At 43.0% G+C, this 20,148-nt stretch overlaps 1 protein-coding gene across 12 annotated transcripts in view; it reads left to right on the top strand.

The window, feature by feature from the left end:
* The first annotated feature begins 6,450 nt into the window (after positions 1 to 6,450).
* Positions 6,451 to 20,148, top strand: part of TRIM9 (tripartite motif containing 9) — a 123,092-nt gene continuing 109,394 nt past the window's right edge. For all 12 annotated transcript variants that reach the window (XM_027971731.3, XM_042252316.2, XM_042252319.2 and 9 more), the window contains exon 1: positions 6,451 to 7,463. In XM_027971731.3, the coding sequence (XP_027827532.1) occupies positions 6,642 to 7,463 (822 nt within the window). In that variant the 5' untranslated portion in view covers positions 6,451 to 6,641. The remainder of the gene's footprint in view (positions 7,464 to 20,148) is intronic.

Genomic DNA, 20,148 nt, shown 5'->3' with positions numbered 1-20,148 from the left:
CTGGAGAATCCCAGGGACGGGGGAGCCTGGTGGGCTGCCGTCTATGGGGTCGCACAGAGTTGGACATGACTGAAGTGACTTAGCAGCAGCAGCAGCAGCAGCAGCAGCATGAATCTATTTCTAAACTCTATACTGTTTCATTGATATATATTTCTACCCTTAAGCCATTAACACAACAGTTAATTACTATAGCTTCATAGAAGGCTTAAAATCAGTTAATATAAATCTTCAAGTTGTATCTTTTTCAAAATACTTTTGGCTGTTCTTCTTTATATCTTCAAGTAGATTTTACAATCAGCTTGTCAGTCTCTTACCCCAAAAAAGGTCTTCTGAAAATTTTCATTGGAATTGCATTGACTTTATAGATCAATTTGGGGTAAACTGCCATCTTAACAATATTGAGTCTACTAGTCTATGAGCATGGTGTATCTCACCATTTATTAAAGTTGCTTTTAATTTCTCTCTGAAATGTTTTGTAGTTGTCAGTGTCAAAATTCAAATTCATGATTTTTGATGCTGTTATAAATAGTATAGTTTTAATATCAATTGCTAATTGTGCACTGCTAATATATACAGATACAACTGATTTTTTGTATATTCAATGAGTTCTCTTCATTCTGGCTGAAGAGAATATGAATGATACCTGGTTCTGTGTGTGCTGTCAGAATTGTTTACATTACAACTCCAATAATTGCTCTTTCCTCGGAAGTTGTCATTGCCCATCCTGGTAGAGATTCACCCTGTACATGCACATAGGATATCCAAACACCAAGCAAATCCCCATTCAGATTCCTTGAAACTTTGTCTAGCTCTTTCCTCTCTCCAAATTCTAGCTTCCTTCACCTTCTTAAAAATCAAATCTCCTGTCTTCTCAATTCAGGGAGATTGATGGGCTTTGTTAGAATTCCTCCTTCTTGTGTCAGTGTGGAATTTACAATCTGGTAGAAAGCCTGATTAAAGGTAGGGCTTACCTCTTTGTTTTTCTTCTCTCAGGAATTATAGTCCTACACTGTCTGTTATCTAGGGTCGGACCATAGTTGTTTCCTATAGTTATCCTGCTTTTTAGGCATTTATGGAAGGAGGATTATTCTCATATGGCCAAAAGAGGGAATTTTGCCCCTGTAACTAAGGGTTGATGACTCTAGAAAAGAATGTGGGGAGAAGAGAGAATTCTTTCTCCTCTGAGTATTCATTCTGTAGAATCAGAGACTTTTGTGTTAATAATCAAGCACTGTAATCAAAAGTAAACAGGAAAGCACTTAAATTTTTCATTGAAAAACCTTTGTCTTAAAAAAAATGGAAAAGCCACTAGTTCAGCTTAATTTGCTTGAAACTTATCGCTAAGGAACATCATTTGGGTGAAGAATTTAGTAAGTTTCAGAGGCATTTCACACAAATGAGAACATCTACAGTCAACCCTACCAATCCTTGTGCTTCAGGGCATGGTCTGATCACCAGCTGGAAGAGAGAAGATATTCCCTATAGTACTTCTATAGCATCAACTACATTCAGGTCTTTATTTCCTTTAAACACAATTCATTGGAGGGCTGTAAGTACATTATGGCCAAATACTGCAACATGAGGGGAAATACATACAATATTTTAGAGAAAAAATTTCAAGAAAATGATAAATTATCAGGGAAGGTAAGTAGAATAAGCACGTGTGTTCATTGCTCAGTTGTGTCTGACTCTTTCGGCCCCATGAACTGTAGTCCACCAGTTTCTTCTGTCCATGGAATTTTCCTGGCAAGAATACTGAACTGGGTTGCCATTTGCTTCTCCAGGGAGAATAAGCATAGAAAAACATTTTTTAAAGGTCATTTTTGGTATCTTTTACACACAGGGCCTGACAGAGAGTGAAGTTCAGCATTTGTTGAACGAATGAATGAACAAAAAAAGAAAGAAATCCTAGCCTCACCAATATTTGACCTTTAGTACTTTGCTTATCCTCAGTTTACTCATCTTTAAAATAGGGATATTTATACCCATCTCTTCTTGTTATCACAGAGATTGAAGTAGATAATACATGTAAATAAATTAACTAACTTATGTGAGTTAATCAATCACTGAGTCAGTAATATATTTGTAGTATATATTTGTAATATATTCATAAATTCTTTTGTGTTTGTGCTGTTGAACAAGAATTTTCTTTTCCTTTCTACTCAAATTACTGACTGTTCATTCTGAATCTTATCGCAAATGTTATTTCTCTCTTACCTTTTCTTAAAGATTTCCAATTTAAACATTTAAAAATAAGCCATCAATTATTAACTCACTGCCTGGAACAGCATGAAAACTAAAAAAATGATAGTCATTTAAATCTCCTGGGTTTGATTAAGCTCAGTTCAGTTCAGTCACTCAGTGGTGTCCGACTCTTTGTGACCCCATGAATCATAACGTTCCTGTCCATCACCATCTCCTAGAGTTCACTCAGACTCATGTCCATCGAGTCGGTGATGCCATCCAGCCATCTCATCCTCTGTCGTCCCCTTCCCCTCCTGCCCCCAATCCCTCCCAGCATCAGGGTCTTTTCCAATGAGTCAACTCTTTGCATCAGGTGGCCAAAGTATTGGAGTTTCAGCCTCAGCATCAGTCCTTCCAATGAACACCTAGGACTGATCTCCTTTAGGATGGACTGATTGGATCTCCTTGCAGTCCAAGGGACTCTCAAGAGTCTTCTCCAACACCACAGCATCAAAAGCATCAGTTCATTGGTGCTCAGCTTTCTTCACAGTCCAACTCTCACATCCATACATGACCACTGGAAAAACCATAGCCTTGACCAGATGAACTTTTGTTGGCAAAGTAATGTTTCTGCTTTTGAATATGCTGTCTAGGTTGGTCATAACTTTTCTTCCAAGGAGTAAGCGTCTTTTAATTTCATGGCTGCAGTCACCATCTGCAGTGATTTTGGAACCCCCAAGATAAAGTCTGACACTGTTTCCCATCTATTTCCCATGAAGTGATGGGACTAGATGCCATGATCTTCGTTTTCTGAATGTTGAGCTTTAAGCCAACTTTTTCACTCTCCTCTTTCACTTTCATCAAGAGGCTCTTTAGTTCTTCTTCACTGTCTGCCATAAGAGTGGTGTCATCTGCATATCTGAGGTTATTGATATTTCTCCCAGCAATCTTGATTCCCGCTTGTGCTTCTTCCAGCCCAGCATTTCTCATGATGTACTCTGCATATAAGTTAAATAAGCAGGGTGACAATATACAGCCTTGATATACTTCTTTTCCTATTTGGAACCAGTCTGTTGTTCCATGTCCAGTTCTAACTATTGCTTCCTGACCTGCATATAGGTTTCTCAAGAGGCAGGTCAGGTGGTCTGGTATGCCCCTCTCTTTCAGAATTTTCCACAGTTTATTGTGATGCACACAGTCAAAGGCTTTGGCATAGTCAGTAAAGCAGAAATAGATATTTTTCTGGAACTCTCTTCCTTTTTCCATGATCCAGCAGATGTTGGCAATTTGATCTCTGGTTCCTCTGCCTTTTCTAAAACCAGCTTGAACATCAGGAAGTTCATGGTTCACGTATTGCTGAAGCCTGGCTTGCAGAATTTTGACTAGGCTAGTCCTGACCAAATAGACCTAACAAATCAATAATACATAATCAATATTTCTAGCAATGAAATCTTGATATATTTCATGTATATCTCTCACAGGTCTGAAGACTGGGAAGTACAAGATCAAGATATCGGCAAATTTGGTAACTGGTGAAGATCTGCTTCCTCACCAGATGGGAGAGGGCAAGGGAGCTCTCTTGGGCTAGTTTTCTAAGAGCCCTAATCCCATTCATGAAGGCCCTGCCAAGGGCCACACCCCCAGATACCATCATCTAAGATATATTCAATCCATAGCAAATGGTGATCTGTGATAAGAAAGTTCAAACTCATAAAAAGAGTAACAGCTGCTTACCTTGAAATGTCAGAAGCACTGGGCTAAGGCTGCTACAATTGACCAAATCCATATAAAAGTCATTTGAAGGACTGTTAATTATGAGTGGCACTAACACTCCTTTCTAACAATTTATTAATCACTAACTATTGGTTTTTCCAGTGGTCATGTATGGATGTCAGAGTTGGACTGTGAAGAAAGCTGCACACCAAAGAATTGATGCTTTTGAACTGTGGTGTTGGAGAAGACTCTTGAGAGTCTCTTGGACTGCAAGAACCAACCAGTTCATCCTAAAGGAGACCAGTCCTGGGTGTTCATTGGAAGGACTGATGCTGAGGCTGAAACTCCAATACTTTGGCCACCTGATGCAAAGAGTTGACTCATTGGAAAAGACCCTGATGCTGGGAGGGATTGGGGGCAGGAGGGGAAGGGGACGACAGAGGATGAGATGGCTGGATGGCATCACCAACTCGATGAACGTGAGTCTGAGTAAACTCCAGGAGTTGGTGATGGACAGGGAGGCCTGGCGTGCTGTGATTCACGGGGTCGCAAACAGTAGGACACGACTGAGGGAATGAACTGAACTGAACTGTTTATTAGTAAATTCTCTTGGGACTTATAAATTAGATGTATCCTGCAAATAGATGATGTTCCAAACTCACATGAAAACTTTCAATTTCTGTAAGCAGAGTAAGTAGGCCTTTGGATGTTCTGGACTCAACTAATTAAAAGCTAAAAATAAATCACATAGAAATCAACTATACTCCAATAAAAAAATCACATAGCATTTGTAGTTAACATAACTTTAAATAACAATGAGAACTTCCCCCCTCCCCCCCAAACAATGATCAGGTGCTGTTTTTATTGCAATTGAAGAAAGGTGTTAGAAAGATAACCTAGTTTATTGGTCTATTTCCCCATGGGCCGGCAGGGCTATAAAAACTATCCCCCCCCACTTCCGCACACAGCACAGTAGAGTGGTTTAAATGAGCTGCAATGAAGTCATCTTTTTGGAAGATGGAAAATTGGAAGATTTGTTAAAACTTGGAAAGAAATTTTGTCATTTACTTCACGAATCATTCAGCAAAAGGCAGCCATGTGCTACTTGAAATAAGTTACTACCTCAGCATATCACCATGTCACTTAACTTAAAAGTGGATTTGGGGGTGTTTTTTTTTTTTTGGTCCTCCATCCTGGGTTTGATCCCTAGGTCGGGAAGATCCCCTGGAGAAGGAAATGGCAATCCACTCCGTACTATTGCTTGGAAAATCCCATGGACAGAGGAGCCTGGTAGGCTACAGTCCATGGGATAGCAAAGAGTCGGACACGACTGAGCGACTTCACACACACACATCATCATCAGATCAGCAGTTCTGCAAGCAAGGGACAGGACCAGTTATCTCCAGCGATGACTGGGGAGAGAGAGAAGAGTGCTTAATATTTAAGGACTGACACTAGAACTACCCTGTCCCGCCCCCATCCCCCCATCACCATCACCTTATGCACTTCACTAGAAGAAACAGGAAGAACCCACCATCCTGGAAGCTGTGGTAGACGCTATTTGGTGTCACACACTGAGACTCTGCAGTGACACAGTGATCCATTTACTGAACTGTGGGCACTCAGAAATAAGCAACCCAATCCTGCCTCAACTGAACCAGATTCTGCTGCTCTTGTGGAAGCTCGGCCAGGTGCTGACAGCATGGTGAGAGGATAGCTTTGAGGTAACCGGGACTGAAGTGGGGATATAGGGACACAGTCACATCACACCGTAAGAAGCCTCTGGGCCGAGTTTGTACTGACAGCGTGAAATGAAGGGGGCATAGATTTTAACTAGTATACTGAGCTTTACGTGAGTCCCTAGTTTAAGTCACACAGCAACTAGGAAATCGATAGTCAGTCCCCCTTTAGACAGCAGGAACTAGGACAGAAAGAAGACAAAGAAGAGTTGACTCCTGCCAGGGCTCAAGGCCTGTACCATCGGGTCCCCGGAAGCTGGAGCGCAGGGACCGGCTTTCGCGGGTTCCTGAGCTGGGGAGAAAGTCCCCGCTGCGGTACAGAAACCGAGGTCTGGGTGAGGCGCCAGCAGCGGAAGGAGAAGGGCCGTCTCCTCTGTGGTGCAGCACCCGCCGAGGGGAGGTCGGCGCGGAGACCATAGCTGCAAGCCAAACGCAAACGCGGGCGACAGGCATCAGCCCCTCTGCCAGCCCCCTCCCTGCGAGGAGGGGTTTCTCACGCTCCGTTCTCGGGAGACTGAGCCGGAGGTCGGAAGGAAGAGGGGCGAGGGATGAGTCATCCCGCCTAATTCCTCCTTCCCGGTCCCTTCGCCTCCGCTTGCCGGCCGCCTCCCGAGATCATGCAGCCGGGAATGAAAACTCCCCTCATCCTCAGAATCCTCCACCAAACCCCCTGTGACCGGCAGAGAAGAGGAGAAGGATGGGGCATATGGCCAATGAGAGCTTCGCTCTCTCGCTCTCCGTCCAATCGGCCGCTGTTTACAGGCTGGGGCGGGACTAAGGTGCGAGGAGGGGGCGTTCCCGGCTGGCTCTGGGCGCCGAGGTTCGGTGGCTCTTAGAGAGAGCGCCTCGCTGGGAGTCGGCGCCTAAGCGACGCGAGAAGGCGCCACTGCCAAAACCACCGCCGCCACTGCTGGCCAAGGTGCTGGACACGACAGGCCAGCCGGCCACCTCGTCAGCTCAGGCGCCCGTTGCAGCCGCAGCTGCTTCGCTCCCAGCCGGATCCCCATGGAAGAGATGGAAGAAGAGTTAAAATGCCCCGTGTGCGGCTCCTTCTATCGCGAGCCCATCATCTTACCCTGCTCTCACAATATATGTCAGGCGTGCGCCCGCAACATCCTGGTACAGACCCCGGAGTCAGAGTCCCCCCAGAGCCGACGGGCCTCGGGCTCCGGGGTCTCTGATTATGACTATCTGGATCTGGACAAGATGAGCCTGTACAGCGAGGCGGACAGCGGCTATGGCTCCTACGGGGGGTTCGCCAGCGCCCCTACTACACCGTGCCAGAAGTCCCCCAACGGCGTCCGTGTGTTCCCCCCGGCTATGCCGCCACCGGCCACCCATCTGTCACCGGCCTTGGCCTCTGTGCCCCGCAACTCCTGTATCACCTGCCCCCAGTGCCACCGCAGCCTCATCTTGGACGACCGGGGGCTCCGCGGCTTCCCCAAGAACCGCGTCCTGGAAGGGGTAATTGACCGCTACCAGCAGAGCAAAGCGGCTGCCCTTAAATGCCAGCTCTGCGAGAAGGCACCCAAGGAAGCCACCGTCATGTGTGAACAGTGCGATGTCTTCTACTGTGACCCGTGCCGCCTGCGCTGCCACCCGCCCCGGGGTCCTCTGGCCAAGCATCGCCTGGTACCCCCGGCACAGGGCCGCGTGAGCCGGCGGCTAAGCCCACGAAAGGTCTCCACCTGCACAGACCACGAGCTGGAGAACCACAGCATGTACTGCGTGCAGTGCAAAATGCCCGTGTGCTACCAGTGCTTGGAGGAGGGCAAACACTCCAGCCACGAAGTCAAGGCTCTAGGGGCCATGTGGAAACTGCACAAGGTAAGTCCTAAGAAAACCCACCCCTAACTCCCCGCACCTCCGATCCTCCGTTTTGCAGCAGATGACACTTCCCCCCCTCTTTTGCGCACAGTGCATCCCAACGGGAGCGCAATGCAGGTGCCTCCGATATCTGCTTCCCCCGTCTGGTGCATTGCAGGAAGCGCAGGGGGACCTTAAACGGCGCACAGGGGAGTTGAACCTCTCCAGAGAGTTGTTTCGGGGATGCGTAGAGCGGGTCTCCCCGGGCACGCTGCCTGCGAGCTAGGCGCAGGGCGCCCCCTCCCCGCCGCAGACGTGCAACTCTGGGCCGCCACCAGCGAGTAGGAAAGCGATGCGTTTACTGGGCCGACCCGCGGCTGTTCTCAGGGACGCTCCAGGGCAGAGCCGGTGTGGGGCTCCAGCCGTGATCCCCGGGGAGGAGGTGGGGGCGGTTGGGTGGCGCGGACCGCTGGGTGCGGAGCTGCTGAATAGGCTGGCGCCTGGAGTCGCGGCGGGGGCGGGAAACACGCTGCGAGCGGAATACTGATTAGTAGGCGCTGGCCCATCCCAGCGTCCGCGCTGGAAGGATGCGGATCCGGGTGCTTTGCGCTCAGGAGGTGTATGAGTGGGGAGTAGGGTGGAAGAAAGGAAAAAAAAAAAAAAAAATCCTGTAGTCGCCATGGCAACACGGCCGGAGGCTGAGGCCCTGACCCTCGCGGAGAGGACGTGGGCTGGAGGAGCAGGACCGGAGGTTTCTGCGCGGTCGCGGCCTGAAATCTAGGCAGGTGCATCTTCCAGTTTCTCAGGGTAACCCCTCCTATTGACCGCCTACACACCCGTTTGTCCAGAATTCAGCCGTTTTCCTTTATCAGTAATTGTCTGTGCAAACTTTGAGACACCTGTTACCAAATTTATCTTTCTGATGTCTTTTGATGGCACCGCCGCCAAAGCTAGCCTCAAGAACAGGGCCTTTAACAACTTGTTAGGTCATGCCTCTCCCCTGTTCAAAGGCCTTCCGTTCCCCCCACGTTTCTTAGACAGTCCTTAGGAAGGTCCACCAGGACCTCACATGACCTGTTTTCTTTGGCCTCACCGACCTTATTTCCTCCCACCCCCTCTGCTTGAGCCGGCTGTCCCTCTTGCTGTCCCTCCACAAACACCAGGCCCCCCTGACCCCAGGGCCTTTGCTTCTGATACTCCTTCAGCCCCAGACCAAATACCCTGTATCTTAATAGTTCATTCTTTTGCCTCTTTCAGATCATTACTCAGATGTCACCCTTGCAGTGAGACCTTTGTGATTCGTTTAGTTCCCTCTCTGCTTTATTTTTCCCAGTAGTACTTACCACTAACTGGCATGCTATATATTTTAATTAACATGTTACTTTTGTGTTTATCTATTGCTCCCCCAATAGGGGATAAACACACACACAAATAAGCTTCAGGAGGAAAGAGATCTTTATAATGTTGCCCACACTGGTTAGGAGGAAGGGAACCACTCTTGAGATGTACATGAATCCTACTTTTACTTTTTTAAAAAATCCACTTTGTCGGGGGTGCAAAGGTCAAGGCAGGGGTTCAGGACTGTTATAGGGAGGTTTTCTTTACACCGTTGAGTTGCAAGCTCAAGAATGAGGCAGGGCAGTAGAGGCATCAGCTGTGGGCACCCCAACTCAGGGTTTCTTGGCACTCTCTGGAGACCAGAAAAGCTAGCCTTTGAGAAAGGCCCTCGGGTTAAGGGGGGAAATATTGATAATTCATTTAAAGCAAGAAAAAGTAAAGCATCACCATTTTCAGCAGTCAGGGAGCTCAACTCAGTATTGATTGAATGTGATCCACATTTACAGTTATTTGTGTTCTCACATATAGCCTACTGAACTGTATTAGTACTGATGGAGACAATTCAGCACAAATTTGAGCTCTGCCCCACCCCAGGCAGGGGTGCCACTTTTTAAACATTTCAATTTAAATTGTTTAAATGATGTTTAATTTTGAAAGTTTTCAAAATTTTAATTCATGGCCAATATTTTCTTCCTATTATGATTTCACTCCTAAACTGCTAACTATAGCCTACATTGAATTGCGCTACAAATTACCATATTGTTGGAGCTAATAAATTAATCACCCTGTCTGGGAAAAAGGACTTACAGGCATACACTAATTAGGATGGTCAGACTACAGCATTAATTTTCTGTGAAGAAGAACCTATACTTTATTCATTAAGACCAAAGGCAGCCTTTAAATCTCCATCAAGCCCCATGTAGATTTGAAATGTTAAATCAAAACCAGAATTGAAAGAGACACATGTACCCCAATGTTCATCACAGCACTGTTTATAATAGCCGGGACATGGAAGCGACCTAGATGCCCATCAGCAGACGAATGGATAAGAAAGCTGTGGTACATATACACGATGGAATATTACTCAGCCATTAAAAAGATACATTTGAATCAGTTCTAATGAGGTGGATGAAACTGGAGCCTATTATACAGAGTGAAGTAAGCCAGAAAGAAAAACACCAATACAGTATACTAACACATATATATGGAATTTAGAAAGATAGTAACGATAACCCTATATGCAAGACAGCAAAGGAGACACAAATGTGTAGAACAGTCTTTTGGACTCTGTGGGAGAGGGCGAGGGTGGGATGATTTGGGAGAATGGCATTGAAACATGTATATTATCATATGTGAAATGGATCACCAGTCCAGGTTCGATTCATGAGACAGGGTGCTGAGGGCTGGTGCACTGGGATGACCCAGAGGGATGGGATGAGGAGGGAGGAGGGAGGGGGATTCAGGATGGGGAACACATGTACACCGTGGCAGATTCATGTCAATGTATGGCAAAACCACTACAATATTGTAAAGTAATTAGCCTCCAATTAAATAAATTTATATTAAAAAAAGAGAAATGTTAAATCATTTGTTTCATCAGTAATGGAAGCTGTGAGTAGACACTGTAGTGTAGATAGAATTGAAATTTGGATGTTTGCTAAAAAAGGATAATGTAAAGCCCTTAAGACGTGACATAAGTAGACCAGGAAGGGAATATTGGTTCATTAAAAAAATTTTCTTCTCTGATCTTTTGTATATTTCTTCAAAATAGTAAATACAATTTTTGTTTTCTCAATATCACAATGATTAAACTGCCAAGAAATATAAGGCAGGAGGATGACAGATTTTACCATTCATTTATCAACTGTTAGATGAACAACAAACATTATTCCCTCACCATGTCTGCTTAATAAGATAGCTGATGTGTTAACGTTCGATTTTCTCATAGAGTCTGTCTTCCATCATCACAAAAAACTCATGAGCCAGAATTCCTAAGTCCTTCAGAATATAGGAGAGCAAAGAACTATACTAAGTAGTTCTCCCAAAGTTGGACAGTTAGTTATCAACACAGATCTGAAAGTTTTCATTAATATTTCCAGTGATAAAACTGTGTGAATAAGTGTTTCCCTCAGGAAACAAGACAAAGTGGCTGAAGTTTATCTTTTAAGTGCTTTTAAAAACAACTGGTTGAAACTCATTAGTTGTCAATTGACTAAATTGATTTACTTTTCAGATATCTAAGGCCTTTGAAATCCATGAAAAATAATAATATAGGAAGTGTCCTTGTAGGAAAAATATCTGGTGACATTTTTTATTTAGCATCAGTACTTTCTCTATTCCTTATCTAACTTAGGTTAGTATAGAGAAATGCTGTGCACACAAAACAAGATTTTGTAGGCACTTTAATATAGGCAATTGGAACCATTATTATTACTTTGTAATTTTAGCAATTCATATTTCTAAATTTGACATTATTCTTGGATTCCTGATGTATTTTATCAATCACTGACTCAGTAATATATTTATAAATTCTTTCGTGTTTTTACTGTTGAGCTAGAGTTTTCTTTTCCTTTCTACCCTGATCACTGTTCATTCTAAATCTTGTCTCAAATGTTATTTCTCTCTTAGTTTCTTTTTCTTAAATAAGTATTTGTAATTTAAGCGTTTTAAAATAAACCATCAGTTATTATGCATTCATCTTCAAGGCATTCTGGGAAAGAAATACCAGCTTTGTAGTGTGGTAGCATCTCCTCAAACATTTGTGTGATAAATGTGTTATTTAATGTAACTAAAGTGGTGTTCAGTTAGATACATCAGCAGTAAACACAGTATAACCTAGATGCTCCTATGGTAAAGGCAACAGGTAACGTACATACATGTTCTTAAATTGTTAAAAATTTACTTCATGTATAATGAGAACATTCTGAAGCAATGTAAACATTCTTTCAAGTATTAAGGAGAATGTTACAGAGGAATAGATTGTTTCTCATTGTGCTGAGGCAAAAACAGAAAGAGCTAGATGAAGTTCTGGCTTCCAGACCTGATTTTTCCACTTACCTACTGGTAACTTTAGGCAAATCTATAACCTCTCTGTGCTTCCTACCCACAGGATGTAAAGCAGCTGAAACTATATTTATGACAGTATTTTGAAAAAATAATTATAATGTTTGTAACTTAGTAATTTTAGTTTGCCAAAATAGAAGGTTTTGCATAAAACAGAAGTTATTGTCTCATTAGTCAACTGTTGTTGTGTATGTGTATGTGTGTTAGTCACCAAGTTGTGTCCTATTCTTTGTGACCCCATGGACTGTAGCCTGCCAGGCTCCTCTGTCCATGGAATTCTCCAGACAAGAATACTGGAGTGTGTAGCCATTCCCTTCTCCAAGGGATCTTCCCTGACCCAGGGACTGAAGCCGGGTCTCCCTCATTGCAGGAATATTCCTTACCATCTGAGCCACCAGGGAAGCTCTGAGCTATTACTGCATAGAAATCCTATCCCCCAACTTGGGATACTTTGCTTGCTCCTTAAAGAGCACAGGGTGCAGTATAAAGACTTTTCTTAAAGATGGTCTCAAAGAGTGAGCCAGATCCTAACGGGTCCTGAGAGAATAGTCAGTTGAATTAAACCCAAGGAACAAGAACGCTACACAAAGATTTATTTGTGTATAAACAAAGATATTTTGTTTTTCGATTACAAAGCTAAAATGATAAGTTATATGACTCATTTTTTTCAGATGCACGGCTTCAAGTTCAACTTCTTGAACTTAGGCTGAAAAAATATGTTTGGAACATGCCAGCCTTATGGCAGAGAGAGGGAGCAAAGCAGATCCACTCAGTGGCACTTAAAAGTTTCCATTCAGGCATGGCATGTCACTTCTGCTTACAGTCCATTGGCTAAAACAAACCATGTGGCCAAGATTGACATCCGTGCTGTAGGAAATTCACTCTTCCAGTAGAGAGGCGCCAGAGAAGGGCCTTGTAGAAGAGGGCAGAAAATATTTTGAACAAATAATACAACCTGGCACATGCCTGATTCTCATGCCCGCTTCTGTCTCTGAACGGGCTTCCTTGGCCTGCACAAGGCCCAACACGACTCCTCCAGCTCCAGTGCAGCATCACTTGCAGCTCAGGTGTCCACTCTCATCGGATTGTGTCTCTGTGTCTCTTAGGCCTCATGTTCAAGTTTAGAGAAAGAATGTGATTGACTCAGCTTGAGTGAAGGGTTTACTGATGACTGCCTACCCCTTTGGTGAAGTGGATGCAGAAGACATGAATGAGACAAGTAAGGCACTCACTTTGGGTGAAAAACATAAGGGGGTGCCAGAAACTCAGTAATCAGGATAAAAATATTATAAGGCGATATCTTTATTTCTTTTTTTTTAAAAGCAATTATTTATTTGGCTGTACCAGGTCTTAGTTGTGGAATGGGGGATCTTTAGTTGCAGCCTGTGAACTCTTCTCTGTGACATGTGTGATCTGGTTCCCTGACCAGGGATTGAATCCAGGTCCCCTGCTTTGGGAGCACAGAGCCTTAGCCACTGGACCACCAGGGAAGTCCTGTAAGGCAGTATCTTAAAACACAAAGATGAATGCAAAAAAATTCACGATGAGCAGAATATCAACATTTTAAATGTTGATCAATGACAGTGCCATGCTGAGCCATATTGGAGCCTAAATCAAAAGGGAAAATCAGTAGTATTGATCCTGTCTTTAAGATTTTGATCTTTTCTTCATCATAGATTTTTTGGCATTCATTTTTATTTTTTAAAAATATCACATTAAAATATTATTTCTGTTGACTACTGAGGTTTTGGCACCCCTTTCAATTCCACACCCGAGGAAAGTGCCTCACTCCCCTCACCTTAGTCCTGGCCCTGAGGGGTCATGAGTGGAAGGAGGATGGTAAAAAGTGCCAAAATATGATTCTGCATTCACTTCAGGTGTCTCTTTTAAAGTATGTGGTTGGGTTGAGAGTATAAGGAACTGTATGCTGCTGCTGCTGCTAAGTTGCTTCAGTCGTATCCGACTCTGTGTGACCCCAAAGATGGCAGCCCACCAGGCTCCGCCGTCCCTGGGATTCTCCAGGCAAGAACACTGGAGTGGATTGCCATTTCCTTCTCCAGAAAGTGAAAGTGAAGTGAAAAGTGAAAGTGAAGTCACTCAGTCGTGTCCAACCCTCAGTGACCCCATGGACTGCAGCCTAGTAGGCTCCTCCATCCATGGGAGTGGGTTGCCATTGCCTTCTCCGAAGGAACTGTATAGTTTCATTTAATAATTCCATCTGTTTAGAAGAAAAGAAGAGCTTATGGTAACCATGGAATTTAGTGTTTTGTGATTTTTATATTTTGGTCTCATAACAGTAGTGTTCTTCTTACTTAGTTAAGTGCTTCTCCTCACCATCAATTCCTGCCTCAGCCTAGTCCTTGTCACTCTGTGAGGCTGCCAATCCAGGGCTCTGCCTTACCCGGCCAAGTGGGAGAGCATGGCACATGGGCCTGGCAAGCCGTCACACCTTACCCCTCTGGCCAACTGATAATTCAAAGGATGAGCATATGGCAGGAGCCCATCCAGTAAGAATCCTCTTCTGAGGTTTATAGATACCGTGTATAGCTAACAGAGTCAGGGACAGAAAAGCCTTGCTTTCCTCTGACTTGTTGCAGCTAGAAGAAAAGACAGGAGCTGTCTGTATCCCTGCCTCTTCCTCTTCCTCCTATATTAGTAGAAGAAAGTAAGGCAACCCACAGAGATACAGCAGGAAGAAACAGAGAATTCGGAAAACACTGTTTGAACCCCTGGCCTTCATAAACAAGGCCAGCTACCCACTCCTGCCTTTCCAGTTTTGTCAATCAACAAACATCCCCCTTCTTTCTGCTTTAGCTCGTTTGTATTGGTTTTCTGCCACTTGCAACTGAGATTTATCACATATAAACAATTGTATCTGAGGATACTGAATAATATTCCATTGTATGCTCTCCCTGGATCTTCTGCATTTTAACTACAGAACTAATTGCTTGAGATGCTTAAAAAGCGGAGCACCAGAGTTGATGATGACATATATGTGTGTGTGTATATATATATATACACACACAAACGCATATATATCTCATTTGCTTTATTCATTCATCTATTGATGGACATTTAGGTTGTAGAAGTTCTTTTTGCTTCAACACAAGTTTGGGAAACACCATTCTAGGCAGTGACTAGCCAATAAGTCAGTAAGGAGGTCGGTTTTCTTCATTTCTTATGTGTGCAGAGTGAGTGAAGTGAAGTTGCTCAGTTGTGTCCGACTCTTTGCGACGACATGGACTGTAGCCCACCAGGCTCCTCAGTCCATGGAATTTTCCAGGCAAGAGTACTGGCATGGGTTGCCATTTCCTTCTCCAGGGGATCTTCCCAACCCAGGGATTGAACCCCGGGTCTCCCGCACTGCAGGCAGATGCTTTACTGTCTGAGCCACCAGGGAAGCCCCTGTGTGCAGAGTAGACGACTCTAAAACTCCAGCCTGTGGATAAATGTCCCTACTCAGCCTATCCTTAAATCCTATGTTAATCTTTTGATAAAATATTAAGTTACATTTATCTAATTTTTTAAATATTAAAGGCAAAGACAAAGAGGTAAAGCAATTAATATGAATTTTATAGTATTTATGTACATATATTTACTATGAGTTGGTTCTCTTTGTGTTATAAATAACTGAAAGATGATTTTGGACATCAGTAATACTAATGTAATATAATTAAAAATTACTGCTTTGATTTGCTTCTGACTACTGCTAGGTTTTATATACATGATGCCAAATGACTGGCTTGATTGAGTTTTTCATTAAATTGTGATAAATGGAAACAAATTGTTCTGAGCCCTTTTACAAAGCAAAACCAAAAAGGACAATATTAAAAGGTCAAAACTAATGCTGCTTTTGTGACACCAGAGCAGAGCAATGTGTCAAAAGAGTCGTGCATTGCCTGTTGCATCCCAGGCTTTCTAATATCCCCACAGTGATCTTCAGGATCGATTTTTAACCTTGGAAGAGAAGTCAGTATGGAATGGCCACCATCAGTGAACCCAGATTATCAGAGACCCTCTAGGGTTTGTCAACAGCATGTCTAATTCATCCCAAAAGACATCTCAAAGCAAAAAACCATTGTACTGAGGTGTTCTGACAGCAGTTTTATCCTAACCTGAAACTGGGTCCCTGTCTTAAAGTAAGAACTATCTCAGAGTAAGGTTACGCAGAAAACCCAAGCAGACTTCACGGAATATACTTGACATCACCAGAGAAGTTGTCATTTCATTTCACTTCTGTTTGACTTTGCCATTTTTTGAACTTTTCTGGTTTATGTTGCAGATCCAGCCATGGTCCTGTGTGCCTATCTAAGTTACCTCTTCCTTCTTGACCTTCCTGGCCTTCCAGCTTCCTCACCAGCCCTCTCCCTGTCCACCAGGCCTCCCTCCACCATTTTCTAAGACTAGATCATCACCTCACCCCCACTAAGCTTGGCAGGCCCAGCTCCTGGGAGCCCGCCTCCACAGCCTTGCCCCATTTCCTATGCTCAGAAGATGTTTTTAGAAGGTTTGTTTGATGGGAAAAATCTGAAGATTAATGCTTAGCAAATATATTGACTTCCCTGGTGGCTCAGATGGGAAAGAATCTGCCTACAATGCAGGAGACCTGGGTTCGATCCCCTGGCTAGGAAGATCCCCCTGGAGAAGGGAATGGCTACCCATTCCAGTATTTTTGCCTGGAGAATTCCATGGACAGAGGAGCCCAGTGGGTACAGTCCACAGGATTGCAAAGAGTCAGACACAAATGAGTGACTAACACACACACACATATATATCCCAATATTTTAAGTTTCTCCTATGAGCCTGACAGTAAGAATTAAATTTGAAAACCTGTATTTCACACTTTTTGTTAAAAAATATACTGAGTACCTACTGTATGCCAGCCACTAAGCCCTTTCCAGCCACTTTTTCATCTAATCTTCAGGATTCACATATCTTCCTGCACAAAAAGTTTATAAAGTCATTCTGACTTTAAAAGGCAAAGCCAGAGTTTGAATCCAGGCTGTCTGACTTCAGAGCTCCTGTGTGGAACTGCTTATTCTGTCTTCCCTTCTGATAATCACAGAAAACATATGATCTGCAAAGCACAATTTGCAGTCTTACAAATTCAAGGACATAACTGAGATCTTTTAGTTCTCATGTATGAAAATTAGTGAGAAATTAAAAGTAATTTGTCTCCTAAGTTTTCTTGTGACAAAATAAATTTAATGAGGAAAATACAGGGTGGAGGGAAGGGAGAGACATGTATGTTGAGTATTCCTTAGACCAGATCCTCGGAAGTGTGCTGGGTACCTCTGTCTCCTTGTCAGAAACAAGCAAGCAACAGATAGGCAGTAAGGTTCTATCAGCTTAGCCAGGAATTCACTGTCCTCTTCTAATAAAATAATCATCTTAAAATTTATAGGCAAAAGTGATATAAAACAAAAAGTGGCTTTGTTTGGCATATTAAGTATATTTCTGTAAATCTAAAACATTTATAAGTCTATCCTATGGGAAACATAAAAATGCATTCAAACCTGTAAGCAGTAACTCCACGTTGACTTTCAGTTTAAACTCACTTGTTTTGTACCTTTTGCTGGGATGGTTTAAAAAAATAAATGTATTCACCACCTCACACCAGTTGGAATGGCCATCATCAAAAAGTCTACAAACCATAAATGCTGGAGAGGGTGTGGAGAAAAGGGAACACTCTTACATTGCTGGTGGGAATGCAAACTGATACAGCCACTATGGAAGATGGTATGGAGATTCCTTAAAAAGCTAGGAATAAAAGCACCATATGACCTAGCAATCCAATTCCTAGGCATATACCCTGAGGAAACCAAAAGTGAAAAAGACACATGTACTTCAATATTCACTGCAGCACTCTTTACAATAGCTAGAACATGGAAGCAACCTAGATGTCCATTGAGAGATGAATGGATAAAGAAGCTGTGGTTCATATTATAATGGAATACCACACAGCCTTAAAAAGGAACACATTTGAGTCAGTTCTAATGAGGTGGATGAACCTAGAGCCTATTATAAGGGTAAAGTAAGTCAGAAAGAGAAATATAAACATCATTTACTGATACATATATATGGAATATAGAAAGATGGTACTGATGAATTTATTTGCAGGGCAGCAATGGAGAAACAGACATAGAGAGCAGATCTATGGACATGGGAGGAGAAGAGGGAGAAAGGGAGATGTATGGAGAGAGTAACATGGAAATTTACAATACCATATGTAAAATAGATAGCCAATGCGAATTCGCTGTGTGACTCAGGGAACACAAACAGGGGCTCTGTGACAATCTAGAAGGGTGGGATGGGAAGGGAGATGGGAGGGAGGCTTAGGAGGGAGGGGACATGGGTGTACCCATGGCTGATTCTTGTTGATGTATGACGGAAAACCACAAAATTCTGTAAAGCGATTATCCTTCAATTTAAAAAATTTTTAAGAAAGTATATTCCTATTCAGGAAAAGACCTGACCTTCCTTTTACCATAAACATTAAAAGGAATATATGACCTGGGAAAGCTCATTGTTTAAGAATGGTTTAAAGTCCAGCCAAATAAAATTGTTTTTCATAAGGCTTGCATAGAACCAGCACTGCACAGTTTATACTAATAGCTGTGGTCAAAGAAGAAACTGTTCCTTGGAGAATTAGCTTTGGAAGCAGAATGCTGAACATTGTGCTTTGGTGTGGGAATACACATTCTGTCGTTAGCCCATACACGTAGATGGTTAATCCTCATCTACCGCTGATTTATTCATTGAAGCTGACTTTCCAGCCAGATAGCATCTATTCAGCTTTATTGAGCTTTTTCTTCATCCTCTCTTTTCTCTTACTTTGCTTGCAGCTTGCATTTTAAGAAGCAACTGTTTGACACCAAATACTTATCACTCTCTGCCACACTCCAGGAAGAACTGTGAGAGGGTCATGCCGCTGTGACCTGGGCTGTTCATCAGTCTAAGACATTATCGAGTCTCTGAACAAAACCAGTTGCAAAAAGAAGTAAATGTGAATATGGGGGAGTAAACAGTTTTTCTACCCCAGGCAGGTCTTCATAATAGGCTTTTTGACTTGATAGGGAGCAAATGCTCAGAATGTCAAATATACCCAGATTCAGTTATAATTATAAGTCACTCAAAGCTGAAGGGAAATGACTTTATAACATAATATACTATTTTTGATGCAAACAATCAACAGCTGACTTTACTATGAAGGTATGTAGTCCGTTACATTATGCTACTGATATTTATGCCATCACCCAGATGCACCAGTTCATGCACTTGATAAAATGCATGCCACTTATGCTATGCCACCCCCTCCACATCTATGAAATGTTATCCAAGCACATTATTGACAAAAACTCAAATGTAGAATTGGTCTTCCATTCAGTCTAATAAATCTTACATGGCACAGATAAATCCATGGTGCTTTTAACAAGCAATTGTTATTGATTTTATTGACTATCAATCATCTGGCCAAGACTTAGCAAGCAAATATGATAAACAGCTTTTAGCACACAGTCAATGCAGTATGAAGAAGCTGCATGTTTGCATTCAGCTCCTGTTATCTGGCCCCTTGTGCCATTATGGAAGCAAATCTGCCATTGATGGAACTAAAATATTATTCAGAATTTAATAAACTTTTCTCTACTTTCTACTTTGAGGAACAAAAAATATAGAATATATATACTTGTATGAATACTAAATTTCCAAGCTAGCTTTAACAAACATGATAAGCAAGTGTACAGAGCATAACTACCATCCCCTTACCGTTCAAACATGGTACCTCTCCACCTGAAGAAAGAATGTTTGCTCTGGTCACTGCATACAGAAAGTTTGTAGAAAGGTTTGACTTGACATAAGGACTTCCCTGGTGGCTCAGACGCTTAAGTGTCTGTTTACAACGTGGGAGACCAGGTTCAATCCCTGGGTCAGGAAGATCCCCTGGAGAAGGAAATGGCAATCCACTCCAGTACTATTGCCTGGAGAATACCATGGACAGAGGAGCCTGGTAGGCTACAGTCCATGGGGTCTCGAAGAGTCGGACACGACTGAGCGACTTCACTTTCACTTTCACTTTTCAAGGTCCTGTTATGTAGGTAAAAACATATTAATAAATATTGGTATTAGTTGGCAAATCACATAAATATTTTATAGTAATTTTAAAAATTACCAAGCCAAAGATAAAATTAATGCTTCCAGCACGGAGAGTTGGAGAAGGCAATGGCACCCTACTCCAGTACTCTTGCCTGGAAAATCCCATGGATGGAGGAGCCTGGTGGGCTGCAGTCCATGGGGTCGCTAAGAG

Source organism: Ovis aries, chromosome 7 (assembly GCF_016772045.2).
Source record: "Ovis aries strain OAR_USU_Benz2616 breed Rambouillet chromosome 7, ARS-UI_Ramb_v3.0, whole genome shotgun sequence".
Taxonomy (NCBI): Eukaryota; Metazoa; Chordata; class Mammalia; order Artiodactyla; family Bovidae; genus Ovis; species Ovis aries.
This window is presented reverse-complemented; position numbering and strand designations above follow the sequence as displayed.